Raw genomic sequence first — 20,172 nt, 5'->3', positions numbered from 1 at the left:
TTGCTTTCAAATTCCTCAAGGTATCTTTAACCCTGAAGTTATCCTGCTTCTCAGCAGAGATCATGTTGTTTCTCATGTGCATACAAAGCATGGTTCATGCCAGAGAACTGTGCAGGGTGTGGAGAAGCCCAAAGGCAGAGAACCTGGCTGCTGCCTACGTGAACACGGCCAGCAAGCCAACAAGCAGCACAGCATTCAGACACTCTGTCCTAGCACTTCATCCATGCTCCTTGTACAAAAAGCCTTCAAGGAAAGGGTCACTTCTGAGTGCTGTCCACACCCACAAACAGATGTAGAAAAGGAAAGCTAATACAGCAATTGGCCATGATAAACTCTCACGAGAGATCTTGTAACCCACAATTAGCCAGGATAATCCTGGCCACGTTGTTTGTCTCCCATGAAAACTGTTTGACCTCAGATTTCTTTCTTGGAGCATGCTACTGACTTTTTTTCCCCCCATGTCCCTCCCATGGGCATTCAATGTAATAGCTCTGTTTACCAGAGTTTCAGCCATTCCAATGTAATATGAGGGTGTCAAAAATGCACTGTTATTTCAGGCTTACAAACTTAAATCAATGGCACGGTTGGTGACATACGGTTAAAATAGTTAATATAAAAACTTCAAAGGAGCGTTACCAGATACTAAAATTCTCTTAGAAAGACATCAGGAGTAGCCAGAGATTTTCAGAGAAGATTCCTTTACAGTGGAGTCTCTGCTTTATGTTAAGAAGAGTCACATTTTGAGCAGTATCAGATCTGTTGGACTTCCACCCAAGGAAACTGCAGGTATATATTGAAGCAGAAGTCCCTATTTTCTGCAAATAATTATTACTTAGCAGCAAAGTATTGCAGCACTTGTTATCTTTAGTCCTATAAAATGCAGACACCTAGTTACCAGCACAGCACATAATAATAATAACAATGTTTCATCACTTTTTTGATTTTTATGATGCAGAATCATGAAACTCACACAAAACATTTAGCTAGGAGTCCTTGGACAACAGCTGAATGCTTCTGGGAGAAGACTCCCAGAAGAGTCCCTATGACCCTCAATTTTATTATTATCTTGAGCAGTCATACATAGCCAAAGATGATGATAAGTTTTACAGCATATAATTTTATTATACCAAACCCGTGGTCATGCATAAATCACACATTCAGAATAGTGCAAACACCACTTTAAAGGTGCTCTGTAGGGGCTACTCTTCATTATTAAAGCCCTTAGCATAAAATCAAGATTATGTAGTTGGGAATTTCCTTCCTGAAAACGGCATTATTTTGTATAGTCTCAAAGTCCATAATTCATCTCCAGCTGGCAAGTATTCAAGGGCAAAACTGTAAGGGGTAAACAGAAGAAGAAGTAGGTCTACATTGCTATTTAACAGTATTTATAATGGTATTTATTATTTTATAAATCAGAAAGCTAATAGATTTTTGATAGGCACTAAAGGATGCGTATTCCAAGTTGTGTGTGAGTGATTCACATGCACAGGAGTTCACAGTATCAGCAGTGGGATTGGCTTTTAGAAGCTATAAGTGAATCATTCTGATGGAAAACAAAATAACATGATCTCTGCCAGGCATTTCTTGGAAAATAAACCGCACGTGCATAACTTGTGAAACAGGGAGGCAGAGTTTCCATTCAATCAGCTTGTCTGAGACATCTATAATTTCTGTTTTGTTCTCAACAAGTACGCTGGTGTGTACAGAGGCTACAGACAAACAAAGCGGCTGCTGTGAGGTTGGGATCGTGCTGCCGGAACTCCATTTCAGGCTAACATCCTGTCAAAAACATCGTGCACAAATGCTTCATGGTGTGCTGGGAAGCTGAGAGTTGGATGGACCTAAAATACCATAGCTTGTTCCACAAGGATGAATTTTAATCATATTAGCAAATCCAGCATCCCAGCCATGCTTTGAATCTGCTTTGGGCCTGCTGGAATATGACTACCAAGAATAAAGGAAACAGCAGCTACAGTGGCAACTTGCTGTTCTGCACTCAGGATTGTCAGCATATGACCTATATCCAACCAAAGCAAGGAACAAACCTCTCTTAATATTGCCAGTGGACTACTCTGGCACATTGCTCTTTATTTCTCCCTCTCGCTTCATTTTGAAAAGGAGCTTATTGCTGTAGCTACTGCTCAGTGCAATGATGCTGGAGTGTTTTCCAGACAACCAACAACTGAGGTAGAAAGCTTTGTCCCTTCCAACATGTACAGTCTCAAACAATATTGGGTTATTTTTAAAATACAACTTGAAAAACAGGTAAATTTCCACCTTTGCGGTAGCAGCCTTTATTTAACGTGCGAATTCTAAGAAAACAATAACAACAGAAAGAAAAAAAGAAAGCAATATAGCATTTTGTGAAACTGTCCACAGCATGATACAATACAGCTTACTACAATGCAACAAATCAGTTGGGATCTTATCTGCAGCATTTGCTTTATCTGTGCACCTTTTAAATCGTTGTTATTACAACCTCTTTTGCTTTCAGTGCTCATACATCAGGATGGCTTTTGTTATCTGAAGGCTAAGTAAACAGGAGGGAAAACAAGCAAGCTTGTCTGTATGTCACCAGACAATGTCTTACTGCCACCCTGTGTTGACTAAAAAGCATGAATAGCTCATATCTCACAGATATTTAAACAACAACAAAAACAACACTGTACAGAAAATAAGCAAGGACAGAAACTTTCAGGAAGGTGTGTGTGAATATGTGAATATATATGTAATATTTTACAAATGGTTTAAGAGCTCACAAAGAGAGAAAAATTTTTATTTGCATTTCAAATTTCTCCTAGCCAGCAAGCAGCAAATTTTACAGTTACACCATGACAAATGGGATTTCTTGAGAAGCCAGAGAAATTTTTATCCTACTCTTGGGCTACTAATCAAACATTGCAAATGTCTTTCACACACATCCAAGCAATGAAAAATTCCTACAGTGCTGTTGCTTCTTGGAGTTTGGAATAAATCCACCTGATGCAGACAATTTTGGTCCTTGCACTTGAACAATGTACAAAATCAATGCTTAGAGAAAATCTGGCCTCTGGTAGCTCCACAGACATTAGCTTTCCTTGTGAAGAAATCATTGCACAGCAGCACACACACAGAGGCCAAGATAAGAGATAGCAAACTCTGCTGCAGCAAACATTTGACCTTGCAGAATGATATTAAAAGAAAATAGTTAATTAGTATATATTAGAGATGCAACCATTACAAAAAGTTTGCTCTCTATTCGTCATTATTAAATATTGTTGTCCTTACTGTGATGGCTCACTGAACAACATTCTTTATTTTTTAAACCTGTAGCTTTGAACTTTCAGCTTCAAGTCTGCAGATCTCTCAAAGTCCTATGAGATATTTCCAAGGTGCCCACAAAACCAGATTTTTTTTCACAGAGCACATTTCTAAGGAAGCATATCTCTTTTGTAATTAACTGTTTATGCAAAGTTTTCAGAAGGTTTTATTTCTCCATGGGCCAAATTTTAAAGGTCTATTAGGTAGGAAAGCACTGAATTAAGGCTCAGACTTGATCTCAAAACTTTAGGCACCATTCGAATGACATTGTTTTAAGGACACCACATACTTTTACCTTCAGACCTGTTGAAATCAGTGAAATGTTACTAACAGCTTAACTGCTTGGTATGGTGCCAAGCAAATTATAAATTTATTGAGGTTTTTCAAGGTTGCCATGCTACCATGACCATGGATTTCTTTAATAGAGTAGATAACATGATCATCAGACAAGCCTTCAGTAAATTAGAAAATATCCTGAGGTACTAATATTGATTGGTGAGAAGTGGTTCCATTAATTCCATCATCATCAACAGTTCATATGAGCATTATGAAATGGTGGTGAACTAAAAGTGTGCCAGTTCCACCTCCCAGAAAGTCAGTGTCTGCAGTGCCTGCATTCCCAGCACAAAAGAATGGAAGTTATAGAGCTTCATCTAGTATTATAAATGGATGAACTGAACTTAGATATTTAACTGAGCACAATAAAGACTATTTTCAGATATTTATGATGGTTGCTACCCAAAGTCATAAAAATGAGCTAGCTCAATGTACTTGACAAAGGCACAATGCTGTCTCTCAGGGCTCCACTGACTTCAGTCACTGCAGCCTCTCCTCAAGGCATTATGTGCAGGGTTTGTCAAAGTGCTGCTGCAACAATTTAAAAAAAAGTTAAAATCAAACAATAATAATTAAATAGCTATCATGTGAATTACCACTTTGATTTTGAGGTCTTCAACAACTTCCAACTGACATATTCACCCTTTGCTCATTATAAGAACATTTTATCTTCTATTTTTCATAACAAGGAAAATCTGCTTTAGGCAATCATGGGAACATTAAGATTTCTGCTGGACAAGAAGAGGTCGGAAGGTGGCTCTCATCTTACTCCTGTTGTATTTGTTACTGGCCTTTCCTTTCTTCATTTAGTTTAATTTCCCTTCCTTATTGTTCTCTTCTGCTCTCTATCCTCCCCTTTTGTTACAAAAACAAAAAGCAAGACATAGGCCTTTTTAAACCCAAAAAGTGCTAGAATCACCTAAGTCTGATACCCCTCTTGTACATAAGTAAGAAAGATAACAGTCATGGAGAGATTATCAGGCTTTGTTTCCCAGGATATCTTCCATTCTGTCACTCGAAGTCTCAGTTGATTTTGGGACTCCTAAATTCGTAGTAAGGTAACATGTTTGTTTGAATCTCTCCTAGTCTGAAGAACCCACTCCATATATGTTCATGGAAATGCTCAGTGGCCTCATTCTAGATCCTGAAAAAACTATGAGGTCAAAAGCCAGGAAGACAATAGAGATGCATTCATTTAAATATCCTTAAGTGTAAAGGAGAAGTAATTGAGGTGGTCTCTTCAGTGGCAGCACTGTCAAGCTAGCAGTGCTCGTCCAGATGCCACGCAGGACATGGGCATAGTAAAACCTACTAAAAACAGGTGTTAAAATGTTTCACCCTTTCACACTGCAGGGAGAAAACTCACCCGTACCCACAGGTGGAATACCCACCAATATCAAGGTGGTGCAGTATGGATTTGGGCTATAAATCCATGAGAAATCTAACTGCTGTCATCCAACCCCGGCAGACCCTTGACTGTGCCATAGCCTTGAAGGTGTTGGAAAAGCCTATCTGGAAAGCCTGGCATATGAGTTATGCCTTTGGAGGCCTTTGAAGCAGACTTGGTTGATGGTAATAAACTTCTAGTAAAACTTCTAGTAGACTAGTATTTTATCCTACTTCTGTCTGTAAATCCAGAGGGTTAGAAGTCTGTAGGACAAAGGGGAATGGTTTGAAACTGAAAGACACTAGGGTTAGATTCTAAGAAGAAATTCCTTACTGGGAGGGTGATGAGGGACTGGAACAGGTGGCCTGGAGAAGCTGTAAATGCCCCATTCCTGGGAGGGTTCAAGGCCAGGCTGAATGGGATCCTGAGAAACCTGGTCTAGTGGAATGTGTCCCTGCTCATGGCAGGGGGTGATCTTTGAGGTCCCTCCCAATTCAGACCATAGTATTATTCTATGACAAGTCATTCACTTCATTACAGAAATGATGTTCAGATGCTTTTTCTTACAAGAGTTAGAAATATTTAGTTGCTAAATTCTTAGTCCTTTATTTAGGGTTTGGGTCTGAAATAGCTCTATATTGTTTTAACTTGCCAGTGAAAAAGAAAACACAAGAGAAAATGTATGATTTGTGTCTGTGTAGATTCACCCACACCATCAAGGACAATGGGTGCCCAGCTGCCAGTATTTAACAATAAACAAGCATCAACAAACAAAAATGTTTGACAATACATTTAACTACTATTGGGAGAGCAGTTGGTTACTTGTCTTACATAACACTGAGAAAGAACTTGTTCAGGAAAGAGTCAGTATTTCAAGCAGAGGGGTTATGCAAGTACATCATTCATGAAAAGAGTCCTGCATCTGGGATGGAAGATGAAAGGCAGCTAAACAGCCAGCAGGATGCAAAATGACAGCTGTTTAAACCACATTTCTAACTGCTATGGTCAAGGTTTGATATCTCTGGGGAACACAGTCATAGAAGGGTGGGACATGGAAAAACAGAAAAGATCAGCACATTATTATTTCTATTGTGATCAGACTGTCTGTTCCTGTCCTATAACAGCTAATTACCGACTGCCAGAGTTACCCTGTTTATGCAGTCCAAACATCTGGTTATCCAGACCCTGTTTTCCTCTCTAAAGCTTCAATGAATTTTAGTATGTTTGAAAGAGCATTTCCCTCTGGCTTACCAAGATAAACCAAGGTATAAACAGTTCCCCTGGGCCTGGTACATCCTCTGCTGAGGAGTGTGCCGAATTCCCCTATCCTCCCAGGCAACTTACTTGTCTCCAGACCCCCTAACTCCTGATTTGCTGAAAAAAGTATCTGGTGAAGTAATGTCCTATGTCTTATGAGAAGGAGCATTCCCTATTCTGTCTAGGAGCAAGAATAAAACTGCTGGAGAGCAAGCATCTCTACCACCAAATACTGGGGGGAGGATTTGGAGCAATGAAGGATGGTACCTCTGGCTCTGATACTCCTCTGCATGCTGTCTCCATCCATGACAGCAAGTCTCTCATCTGCACCATCCCATCTGTGAATGGTCCCAGTCCTTGACTGTATTTTTATACTGCTTGCATCAACCAGACCTCCACAATTCTTTCTAGTGAGAGTAACTATGACCCACTCTCTCTAAATCTGTCTGACAGGAGGAAGCTTGAAATAGAGCTGGCAAACCAATTGACATCAAAACCAGTCTTCTAGGAAAAGTCCTATGTGGCAGTGGGAAAAGATGACAAAAACGGAGGTAGGGCACACTTACCCAATTCCAAATTCCAGAAATTACTACAAACATGGTTTACAAGTTCCCCATTGAACCAAACACCTGCCTTCATATGAAACATTGATTATTTTCTCATGCAACTTTTTATTTTGAGCACACAGGCAGGCAAACTCTTTAATCTAGCACTTTGTACTGTCAGCAGCTGGAAGGCAGAAAGAATTGTGCCAATGAAAGTTTTCATCCAAATTTCAGTAAGGTACTTCTACACTGCTTTGGAAAGTTTCATTCAGCTGTTTATTCCTTTTTGTTTACACTGAAACCAGTTACAAAAATGTAAAATCTGGCTGCAGTACCATGCAGAGAAATTGATGGTAAACAATATATTAAGTTTGACAAGGTGTTTGGTGAGAAGTCACAGAGTACTGGATGAAGCTATCCAGTTTTATGCAGCTCAGGAAAGCGTTTCTTTGCACAGCCCTGTAAGCCTGCTGCTACACCTGCCCAGCCCTTATTCCATCAAAGACAATAAAACATCGAAGACTGACAATAAGAAAATTCAGAATAAAAGAGAAAATGAGTACATGGCTGAAGGATGGATTTTCCTGCAGTCACTTGCTTCAGAACATGGATGATTACCACAGCTACTGCTGCTACAAGTTCCTGTTTCTCTTAGTCCCCAGTCTATCTATGAGTGTTATCTCCCCTGCCTTCTCACTGCAGCTGCCCTACAAAACGTCTCATCTCCCCCCACCCCCTCCCAGGTTATGTTGCACACACCTGAGCTCCCTCTGCTCCTCAAGCATGCTTCACTTCAGACCTAGCCATGAGAAACAAGGCCAAGGAGAGCAAGAGCAGAAAGCTTGTGACTGACAACAGTACATCTTACAAAGCCCCTTCCCCATGCCAGTACTTATAACACCCCATCAATCTCATGCAAATCCCTGGAAATCCCATCTACTTTGATCTGACTAGAACGAGAAGAGAGGGAAACAGCACAACTGGGATGGTGCTATGGACAGTCTCTAGGCTCCTAAAAGAACTTAGATGGTATAGATAGAGAGCAGAGCTAGAAATCACATCACATGCTGGGACACTACAACTGTTGATTAAAACACAGCAGCTGTTCTGCTTCATTCTTTAGTCAGGAAACAGTATAAGGCTGCAAGAACTTTGTGTCTGGATCCAAAACTCATTTTAGAAATGAGGCATATCTGTCCCTTGACCTGCAAGTCCATAAGAAGATGACATTTATCCCTTCTGTCTCAGGAAGTTAACTGACTTAATTTTCATTTGCCCCTTTCGTACCCCTGGGATGATCCTTTGGTGTCCCAGAGAGCTGTCCTTTTCGGGAATTTTCTCATCTTCTCTTTTTTTTGTGTTTTTTTCTTCCATACGTAGACACATGCACACTCAAAATGTTTCTGCTATAGTTACCTGAGTCTTGTAGCTCAGGTTACATTTCTGTTACCAGAGAAACACGAAAGATGAGAGATTCAGCTTAGGGGACTTTGTGCAGCCTGCCAAAATTCAATGTACCAGCAACAGAGCAGCATAGCAGGAGGAGTCAACAATGGCTGCAAGACTTGAGAGACTGTGTCACAGGTGAACATTACCTGTAAATCTTACAAGTGGTCCCAGCTGGAGGCCAGCTCTGAAATCTCAACTACTGGTCTCCTTTTGGGGCAGGATTTCATGGTTCCATATCACATTCAGCTTGGATTTCATATTTCTAGGAAAAGCAATGTGTCAAATTGCAGCATCCAGACATATTATTTTCTACTCCTCTCTATGAGCATTCAGTCTCTGTTCCAGATCTGAGATCCCCCTTAAAGAGTTCTTTGTGGCTCTTGAGATGATGGAGATATATTTTTTATTTTACCAGAGTCCTCTAAGTCATCATTTGAATGCATTCTTAGATCCACCTGATAACCACAAATTTGTCACTGGCTACAGACATATTGGTGAGAAATACTGAACACATACATAGGTTTATATCTGTGTGAGGTCATTATATCTGATAGATTCTGTTTGAGGCACTTCAGGCACCTGTGTAATCAGACTGTGAGATAATGCACAGGAAAAAGCAGCAGCACAATGACACAGCCAGACTGAACTGTGGCATTTCCTGGTGTTTAGTGGTTAATGTCAGCCTTTGTATTTGATTTCCCTTGGATTTGTTTGTTTGTGATTTTCTGTTGAGGATAACCTTTCAAAAGCCTCATCCCTTCTGCTTTGAAGCTATGCTGCTTAGACAATAATTACACAGACACCATGAAACGTTGTTGGTGCTTGACTCTACATTAGTCCAATTCTATCACTTTATTCTACTTCCCCGTGACCAAGCTGCCTTTAAAGTAATAGATAAGTGAATTGTGAATAGCATCTTTCATTACTCCCTGGACTGGCCTATTTTTTTTTTTTTTTAGTTATATCCTATCTAGTTTGTAATTGGTTTCAAATTCAGGGAGCTTGGTTTATACTATGCAAGCACAGACTATTTCTTTCAAAATAGAAGCTTTTTTTCACACTTAATTACATGCTTTCCAAATGCTCAGACCTTAATCAATTAAAATCAGTTTGCAAAAAAATATGGTGCCCTGCAGTCCAGGAAGGGCTATTTCTATATTCGTTCCAATCTTTAATTTTAATTTTTCCTCTTTCTGAAAATGAGGCACCTTTTGCACTGTAAATTTGTGGGCTTTACTCTATCCAGTACCATTAGCTGAGCAAATGTTCCTAAATCCTTTCAAAGGCAATTGTCTTTCCATGGAAAACTTCATAATATTTTAGAAAGTTTTTCTATTAATAGCAACTAATGGGGAGTATTTTTGGCTCTGTTTTGTTTTTCTTCTATAGATCATATTTTCACTTGCTGACTCTCCCCAGCTAAGAGGCAGATTTTCCCTCTTTGGGGAAGGGAATGGCTTTGTTTCCTGGCTGTCTGACCCCTTTCCCCTGAGAGTGTACTACTACTTGGAGATAATCACCACCTCAGTGTGCCCAGGTCTGTCCTGAGGGGTAGGAAGGGACAGCTTCAAACACCCTAAAATCTGCAGACATTTGCATGTTTCATCAGGCAACAAGGTCTGTTCCATTTCATCTGGTCCTGAAACTTACATCACCTTGAGAGCAGCATAAGGAGTCAAAACAAAACAGAAACCAAAGGAAAATAACAAAACAAACAAACAAACAAACAAACAAAAAATAAAAAGAAGCAGACACTTCCCCCCTCCCAAAAAAAAAAAAAAAAATAAAAAGAAGACAAAGGAGTGAGAAAAAGATTTAACATTCCAAGAAGTTCTTCTTAAAGCAAATACATTTGTACTATCAACTATCAGACAGCTTGAGCACATCTCTTTTTCCTGTAACCAAACTGGATAAATACTAATAAAGATGATGTAACACTGCCATGGTTTTGCACATAAAATCTTCGAGTTTGTTTTCTCACTTCTTCCTCTCAGAATAATCCTCCCTCAATCCACGGCCCTGTCCAATGCTATGCAAAATGAAAGGTACTTACACCAGTTTAGGGGTATCTTGATTTGATTTGTGGATGATTTTTGACACAAAAAAACCTTTACAGAAAATGAAAGCATTGTACTGCAAAGGTTGCATTTATTTTGAAGCAAGCACTTGCAATTTCACTAAGCCCTCTGAAAATGTGCCTTAATTACACAACACCTGAACATTTGTAGATATTAGTGTTTCCTCATAAGTTATCTATCAAATAAACCATCTTTTCCCAGGTTTCACTTTCAATTCATGTAACCAAAGAATGCTTTAATCAATTCTGGTATTTTCCAGTCAGTTCTACAGCACAACGAAACAATGAATTATCAATATTTGGATGAATTCTCAAATATTCTGGTACTAAATTCTGTGTTCAAAATTACTTCAAAATTACAAAATAACTACTTACCATACTTGTTAAAATTAAAAACTAATTGTAAATAACATAAACCAGGGGACATACCACTATTATACTTCCATGAAAGATGAACAATGCATAGTTAGATCCAGTTGAATGAATCAAGACAAGCAGGGGGGAAAAAAAAAATATTTCTGAGGAGTGGAAGCATTTAATCTGCTCTTGCAAATTATTATATGCTTGCATGAGATCTGTCTTCCCAAATTTTCTCAATGTGAAAAGTCCAGAAATATAAAAGGCAATGCAATGTCTGGATCACGTTACCTTTTGTTTAGGGGCATTGGTCCTGAATCCACTTCAATCTGACCTGATAAACAAATCCCCTAGAAATAAATCCACAAAAAACCTTGTTCCCTGTACCAGCAATCAGAAGGGAGGCTTTAAGAGAGAAAATGCTGCTTTTAAGACTAGCATCAGTCAATCAAGGACGTGTTGAAAATTTGATTTAAAAGGAGGTGATATTTTCAATTGGCTGTCTTGGTAAGTTTGATCACATAATTTTTCTGCATGTGTGGGTGTATTTCTGCACTTTTCTTAACAGTGTATTTTCTTTACAAATATTTTACTGCTGAGAGATTCTACTCATGAAAGTAACATAGAAATACCCAGAAAGAAATATGTAAATTTTTGCTTCTTTTAAAAAAAGCTTGCTAAACTGAAAAGTAAAAAATGGTCCTATTTTTAATATAAGGCTTCCATTAAAAGACGTCTTTAAATTTTTCTACTTCTGGAACAGATCACTATTCACATGAGTATCTGGAAACTGCATGCCCAGTTGCAAAATTCTGCCTGGAGAAGAGAGGGTTACTAAAAAATTAATAAAAATAATTTATGAAAAAGCAATAAGAATGCCTGGCCTAACAACAATCAGTGAGACATGATTACATCACAAAATAAAAGTCTTGAAATATTAGAAAGCAATAACAGCAAATCTCAGAGCAATGGTATGCAATATCTTCATTCAAAAGGGGAAAATAGTATCATTCTGCAATATATTAAATGAAATTTTTAATAAGCATATATTTTAATTAGTTCTTTCCCATTAAAGAGAAATTAATAGATGCTAATATATTTGTGGCTATTCTCTACAGTTGTGAAAGAAGCCATTTCTACCATAAAGATATGCTTTTCTTTCTGTAATGTTCTCAATTATCATCTTCTGAAGGTTTTTGGAAAAGCAATACTTTGAACTGGCAAACTTGATAAATTAACTTCTTTCCAATCACTTTGTAAATCAATCTGATGGAATTATATAATTAGATTTTAAAAAGATATTCAATGTGTGATATTCAATAATTCAAGAAAGAAGTCAACATAGGATTGGATAAACTAATTTTAATAAACAAGAGTTCCCCAAATAAGCGCACAATCATGAACAGATTTAAGATTCCTCTTAGCAAAGAAGCTAAATTAAAGAGGTTGAATTCATAATCTTCATTATTACTTGAAATGTCAGTCCAGTTTTAGAGAGACTAACATCAAAATATGATAAAACAAAGCTTTATAAATAAAAGAACATAAGACTATTTACTGATAAATCAATTGATAAGTTATCAATATAAATAATTTTCTTTATTATTTGATTGCAACATATACATAATGTTTACTACAAAATACCTTTAGGCTGAAAAAAAAGCGAGAGTGATGAGACATACCTTACCTAACTGTTAAATTTGTATTTTCTTAAGACTAGCAATCTTTTCTTTAGCAAGAAATTAGTATTTGTACACAAAGAATTTTGCAACAAGTCCTGAGAACAAGTGACTTCATTTTTATCCCACGTACAGCAGTGCTACAATCTCATTTATCCATGGGGGAGTGGCAACCAGAAATCAGGCGGCTGCAGTACCAGATGAGCAGAGCTTCTAAACACAGTTGCTCTTTACCATCCAATTAATTCTACTGACTGATGCTGACACTGCTGGCATTCTCATAGTTAGCAGCTGTTTAAACTGCTTGCCAAAATTGGGTCCTGAACCTGCTGAAATCTGCATTTAAGCAGGATTCAATGCAAAGGTAATTGTTTCTGTACAGGTGCATGTATCTGCCTTGTTTTGATTGGATATTTTTTGCATTTGCTTATTTTCCCACTTGAAAATTCATATGGCAAGTTTGTAAGAACTCTTTCTGATCGTGTTTCCTAGGTACACATAGATATAAATCTTCATGCTGCAAATTCAGAATGCAACAACCAAGCTCTGATTATTCTCCAGACCTGGTCAAAGAAACCTGCACCAGTGTGGAACCTCCAGACAGAGAAGCTGATCTCCATGAGGAAAATCCTGCTTTGTCTAAAAGCAGCAGCTCAGATGTCTTCAGTTCCTCTGAAAAGCAGGCAGTACCAGTTTGTGTGGACACCACCGTGCCTCCAGAGGACTACATTCTCAGACGAGGTTACACAGAGCCTTCACTTCTGAGGCTTCCTACAGAGGAGTGCATTGGGTTCCACCATGCGCCTATACAGTTTGACCGTCATGCTCGTGCCAGAATTTCCACTTCTCCAACTTTAAGGCGTCTAAGGATGGCCTCTGCCTCACAAGCACTGTCATTTCAGGACTGTTCTGACACAGCTCAGCTGGGGAATCAGAAGGAATACATTGGCTCTCTCCATCACATTTGTAAGAGCCCACCTCGGTGCATTACAGTTTCTTCACTGTCACTGCCTTCTTGTGTCCATGCAAAATTATTGTCGTCCAAAGCCAAGTCTGAGAGAACTATAGCAGCTCCAGAGTCTGACCTACCCAGGTCAAAGCTTCCAAGCCAAGAGGATCCTCTCAGCAATGGCAGTCCCAATGCGCCACCCAGAAACTCTTGGAGAGCCAACTCTGCTACACTTCCTACGAGACTGCCCCGCCCAAGCCCTGCACTTTGGGTAGGTGTCCAGGTAAGAGGAATAGGAGGATGCAACCTCTTTTTCCATCTTTCATTTTCAGTGTTGGTCCATCATGGGCCAGTGCACAAATAAAACCGAAGTTCTTAACCTGAACTACAAGTTGGACCTTGATCCTTTAATACAGCAGATCAAATTCTACACTTAATGGGAAAGGAGATTTTTCTTCTCAAATCAGCAATAGACATCAGTTCCGGCCTTGTTCCTTGGTGACCAGGTTAGCTTAGTCCACTCCTGTACATGGCTACTCTTTCCCCCCTCTGTCCATTCACCAGTACAACTGTTGGTGGGGATATGGAACAGCAAGATGAAGTAATTTATCCTGTTTAGGACTGCATTTTAGAAGACTATTTTCTTTCAACCCACTCTTTAACCCTTCAGCAGTATTATTCCTAAAACAGGGAAGTTCTCTATTCTGTTTTACTGAATGGCTTTAATAACCATAATAAAACCAAGAGTCAAGTTGGTTGAGTCAAACTTAAGGTCTGCTACTACCAAAGGAAGAGGTACCATTCCCTTTATTTATTTCCACTTACCTAGCTCACTGGCACTTCTTCCTTTTTATGTCCAGCTCCATAAACAAAGAAGCAATTTTGCAATCTCTTCTGAAAAGAAAGGAACCTTGGTCCAGTGAGCGTCAGCATCAGTAAAGAGAAATAAGCAAGGGAGGAGCAAACCCTGCATCTTTCAAGGGCAGGAAACTACAATTCAGCTCTCCCCAAGGACAAAAGGAGAGCCTTTTTGTACAAGCCAGGTTTGCTACCAGATCTGCTCTCAAAGACCTCCCACTGTTAACGGCAGAGGCGGTGGAATTCACACACACATTTGACTCTGTCCTTATGCAAACCGCCTACGCACACATTTACTGAGGGTGGATGGTGGCAAATAGGTGTGGAGTTCTTCACTAACTGGTTAGCTTTGCACTACAAAACAAAAGCTATTTTCCTCCTCCCTTCAAATATAGGAAACATTCTGGATATCAAATGAGTTCTCCTTGTTCCTCGACTGTGAAATTAATTAGCCCATGCCCAAGCCTATTACACTATTATTAGCACACTTCCCTTTACAAAGGAGTTCCTTTTTCACAAAAAAACAGATTGCTTGTTTGCTTTCTGACCAAGTAACTAAGAATATCTCACTTTCTTTCAGGAGAGTGGACTGTCCATGCAAAGGTATGCACATACTTATTTTATCTGATTCTAAACTTGACTCTCCTACATTTTTAATGAATTTGCTTCACTCCAAGACAAAACCGGACATTGAGTCATGTACATATAACTCAACCTTAATTTGTAGATTTTCTATGTGAAATGCCTGTCACCAGCTCACTAAACTTTTTAATGAGATTTTCTTTCAAAGGTGGCCCTCTCCCTAGCACATTTAGCTACATTTCACGCAATATTTCATCCGGATCATCGGGGAGCTTTGCACTAGGAACTAAATGCCAAAAGGTCCGGTTGTTTGGCTTAGCAGTGCCAAATTTCAGCTTGAAGAATGTGAAATATCTCATAATCTTGAGTGACATTATTCAGATGTTTGTGGAAGGGAAAAGGGAGCAAAGGAGCTAGCAGAACAGCTCGAAATTGTTCTTATACATGAGCAAAGAAGGCCTAGGACTGCTACTGGAGAGGGGGATTGTTAATCCTACAGACTAAGGGTACATAGAATACATGAATTTTATACATTAGTGCAGACAAGAGTGTTGCATACCATAGACCTGTGCAGTGAACTGTGTGAAGGCCTTCCAAACAATTATCAGAAAGTAAAAGTTCTGTTAGAAATTATTTGGATAAAGATATGTTTCTTTCTTTAAGATGTTCAAATGTTTACAGAAGGGAAGTTTTCTCCCCACACACCAAGGAAGGCAGAGATAGTACCTCCATTAATAACCACCCCTTTCTCATTGATGGAGTAGTGCTCACTTTACTGCATGGTCCCCTCAAGGATGTTTGGGACTGGGTGGTTTGGAGCAGACTGATGATACACTCTAGGAGTCCTTAACACAATGCAGCTCCCTAGATGAGATTCAAGAGAAGTGTGCATGCATTTGAAATTACATGTTCAGTGTAGAAGAGGCCTCCTAGATGTTCTGAACTGTTGCAATTTCCAACCCACTCTCTAGCATTTTGAAATTACAATGGAGTTGGAGCAAGCAGGGGAGGGAAAGATCTTTTTATCTGGATGTGAAAACAAGAGATCTGTACCTTTTGTGGGAAGGGTCTGCTCTGATCCAACTCAAAAGAGGAATACATAAACATAACTCACTGTCAGCATGAAGATTTGCATGATGTGCAACAAACTTCAGGGGAGAAATTGAAGATACTGAATGCAGACAGTTTAACAGGAGAACACCTAACATTTAGTGTACACACCTTCTCTTGGTGCTGCTTGCCTATAGTGGCTTCAAGAGGGAAGTAACTATATGCCAGCTAGGGTATTGACTTTGGATTTCTATCCAAACACCTTTTAAAATCAAGAAAACACAACCCAAGGAAACAATCCAAGATTTTTTCCATAGGCACCAGCAGGAACGATTGTCAAAAGGTGGGTGGGATTATGAATTTTATGAATTCTATCTAGACACATCTGTGCAAAAATATATTAAAAAATGCATCGGTTTCTGCTTTAAACATTTTTTGTCAAATTTAGACAAGGTCTAGGTTAAGCCTGTATTCAGTTCCTCCTTTATTAAGATTAGTCTAACTCCTTAACAGTTAATCCCTTCTTATCACAGCCAGCAAAAACTGTTGACATGTCAGATTATTCTCTCCATCTAGAAGCACATTAGGACATCTGGCAACCCTTCTCCAAGACTGACTTTTACATACTGTCCTGGGTAAAATCATACCTCTGTCCTTCGGTTTTAATGAACATCTCTTCTCCCCTCTCCCAAGCTGTACTTTCAAAAAACTTCCTTAATGCACTTATAGTCATTTTGAACAGCCAGGAATGCCAGCACATCCATGTCACATGGCAATTTGCTGAACTGATTATGTTTATGAAGAACCATCCAAAATAAATAATCAAAAAGGGCAAGAGGGGTAGTCCAGAGGTATATGTGGCAACAGAGAAGGTGAGATGCTAAACCAGCATTGTCATGCAAGAAAACATTGGTAAAAAAAACCCTCAGGTTTACTCTGATCTCCTTTTCTCCTTGCACCATTCAGCATTATCAGAGGCTGGGTGGAAAACTGCATTTCGCTATTTCCTACAGCAAATCAGCTGATGAAGAGCCTTCACAGTAACTGCCAAGACAGATCATACTCAATGCCTTGAAGGAGCTGATAGATGAGTTGGACTCATCTATCTTGAAGTATTCCCAGTCCTCTTTTAATGTTTCACACAGCTGTAAAGTGTCACAGAATCACAGAATGGGTAAGGTTGGGAAGGACCATAGCGGCTTGTCTGTTACAAGCTCTCTGCTCAAGCAGGGTCATTCTAGAGCCCATTGCACAGGATGGAGTCCATTACACTAAACCTAACTCCTTATGCAATCATATAAACGTTTTATTCTTGACAATAGGCCATTTTCCATGCTAACTTTTTGAATCAGGGAGTCCAAATACCCTCCTTGAGTGGCCAGCACTTCAGTAATTTAATTTCTCCAGAGAAAAAAACAACAGAAGCATCTGATGTTCATATTCAATATGTCTACAGGCATCAGGCCAGGAAACCACAGATACCTGTGCTTCCATCTCTGAAACATGAGTATGTAATTTAGACATGTAAGCCTTTAACCAGCCCAGGGTCACCAGATTGCAAAGGTATACTGTAGACAGAGACTCCAGTGATCTAGCCATGCCCCCACATTTCACATTGTGAACTTTCATGAATGCTCTTCACATTTCACATGTGAAGAGCTTGTTTAGCCATATGTGTGCCTGAAATTTAAGACCTTTTTGATCTGGTAAATAATATTATTTAACTCAGTTACAGTGACTCTGTGCTTCCATTATTAGCCTCCATAAGCCACTAGCCTGCAGCTTCAAATATACTGTGAAAATAGCAGTAGGCTAGATGCTTTAAAATTCAACAATATACTGGGAAAATCTTACTGTTAAGCCAAGCTTAAATAAATCTCCTGAATTTCCTAGTGCAGTAATAACACCTTTGAGGATTATCCTTGTACTATATTGCAGCACCTGACTTGTAGAATAGCCCAGCTGCACGAGAGATTGTGTTATGTAATAACTAGAGGTTTCAGTGGCATCTTACTACCTACAATCATTACCAACACTGAAAACTTGCATTGGGTAGCACTCAGTGCATGTCTCAGGAAGGAACTCCTGAGAGGAACTCCTCTCCCTTGCACTGGTATGGGCTTACAGACAGCCAAGAAACAGACCCCCCATCCATTAAAGCTCTCAAACCACATACTGAGGGATCAATTTCATGAGAAACCACAGAGTTTCATTGTAAACCCCAAAGCCAAATAAATAGATCCTATGTTCTCCATTCAGTAGAACTAGCAGGAAAACTTTCAAAGAACTCCTGCATTGCACATTGTAAGCTCCTCAAGACAGAGTTTTTAAGCCCTGATATGTCCATGGTTCAAGTGTTAAAGTTGCCCTCCTGATAGCCTACAGATCTTTCTCTTGTTAGGAGCAGCTTTCATCTAGACCATTCAATTGTTTAGCTAAGGCAATTGCAAGCAATGTCACCATCAGGTCATAAAAAAACCACAATCTCCATGTCTTACTATACATACCAAATCCCAGTTCTCTACCTCAGAGCTCATCTGTCAGCTGATAAGCTGTCAATTCATGTACTTAAAAGAAAAAATATACCTGCCAGGTTTCACACCAAGGGTGGCAAATGCCTAGATATTCACAGTAAGATAGCTGCCTAGACAAAAAAAAGATCTCAGTAAGAATCATGCTTAACTGACCAAAAATACCATGCACAATAAATGGTGACTGAAAAATAGAATTTTTATATATATACATGTATTTTGTGCCTCCTCCCTCAGCTACTGAATTACTGACCCTTTGAGCCCTAATGCAGTATTCATCTATCAGTCAACTGAAGGCAACAGCAGCTGCAGACAGCAGTCCCTCTGCAGCATTTACTGAAACAATTTGTAAGGTATCAGTGTGAGTTATTAGCAAAATACAAAAATGTTTTTAATATGAACCAACAGTTTCTGTATGTGAATGCAAGAAGCCTCTAGCACAAACACACTGCTGGATACAGAATGCCTGTGTCACTTCTCTTACTCGACCTAGATCCTGGAAAATGTTTTCCATTAGGAACAACAATAGTTGGAAAGAGACATTTGTTTTCAATCAGTAGGACCACTGAGTCATATTACATTCAAAATATTTGAAATAGCAGGAAAAAATGCCAAAAATACTTAGAAAGAAAACAGAACAAACTATCAAAAGGTTAAATGATTTTATTTAAAACCTAACATTTTAACTGTTTCACTAATATGCTTTCTTGAAATCACTAATATTTTCTTGAAATCACCTGCATTACAGGAAGGTTAAAGGTAACATGTCACATGTCAGCTAAAAACAGTATTTAATTGCTCCTTTAAATTCCACTGCCAAAACACAGATTCTAAAATCCCTGCTCACTTTTTGTCTAACCTCAGAAAAAACAAGAATTTTCAATATTTACATGCTCTTATTATCTACTTAATATCTGAGGCAAGCCATGACCATAAGAACCTTGATCTCAGCAACAATGTGGAGTTGGAAAGACAATTAGGTATTTTCTGTCAACCACTGAAATTCTCTACTCGTTGTCCTTTTAACACATTATATCACAGCTCCTGTGATTTGGTTTTTTAGCTGATTACCCCCATATGAGCAAGGAGCCCTCCAGAAGCTTCCCCTGCAGCCTGAAGCGGACAGAGATGACGAGTGTTGTTGTTGTTGTGTCCCACAGATCAGCGGAGCGCAGGCGTAGCTCCCTGGTGGTGAGTCTGCCGGGACTCGAGGTGTTCCCTGGAGACCTCCTGGTGTCAGACAGTGCCATGGACTACCTGCCCTGCTCATCCTTCCTGCTCAGTGCAGGTCAGACACAGCGTGGGCTTTGCTCCTCTGAGCCCAGCAAAAGCTGGGACTGGAACATGAGGGATGGGAGGGAGGATGGATACAATGAGGAGGTGACAGCCTTTGTGGGGGATCCCACACCAAAGTGACTGCAATGCCAATTCTGAAATTCCCCCTTCCCCCCTCACCCCGTATTTTACTGTTGAATGTAAAATGCAAGTAGAGGAGAGGGTAGGACACAGATCACACTGTTCCTCCACAGTCTAGGAGCAACCAGAAGCCAGGCCAAGATCTCCATCTGGAAGCAGATGAGGTACAATTTCCTACCTCCACAGCTTCAAGCAGAGACAAAAGTGGCCCATGCTGCCCTTTGCAGCAGTGTTCTGATCGCAAGGAAAGCAAACCCAATTCATGGCTAGAGGTTGCTCACAAGACATTCCAAAACTGAAATGCAGACCTGCAAGCAATTTCCACAAACAGCTACTGTAGAATATATATATAGTGTGTGGTGTGATTGGCAGAGATCCTGGTGGCCAGAGATCAAA

The 20,172-nt window shown here is 39.5% G+C and overlaps 1 protein-coding gene across 1 annotated transcript in view; it reads left to right on the top strand.

Annotated features, from left to right (window-relative positions):
- The first annotated feature begins 12,889 nt into the window (after window positions 1–12,889).
- PLEKHG7 (pleckstrin homology and RhoGEF domain containing G7) overlaps window positions 12,890–20,172 on the top strand; it is a 29,002-nt gene continuing 21,719 nt past the window's right edge. Inside the window, exons 1-3 of the mRNA XM_023933305.2 lie at window positions 12,890–13,622; window positions 17,152–17,218; window positions 19,424–19,648. Coding sequence (XP_023789073.2) covers window positions 12,921–13,622; window positions 17,152–17,218; window positions 19,424–19,648 — 994 coding nt within the window. The 5' untranslated portion in view covers window positions 12,890–12,920. The remainder of the gene's footprint in view (window positions 13,623–17,151; window positions 17,219–19,423; window positions 19,649–20,172) is intronic.

The sequence above is a fragment of the Cyanistes caeruleus genome, chromosome 4 (genome assembly GCF_971803275.1).
Source record: "Cyanistes caeruleus chromosome 4, bCyaCae1.hap1.1, whole genome shotgun sequence".
NCBI classification, from domain to species: domain Eukaryota; kingdom Metazoa; phylum Chordata; class Aves; order Passeriformes; family Paridae; genus Cyanistes; species Cyanistes caeruleus.
This window is presented reverse-complemented; position numbering and strand designations above follow the sequence as displayed.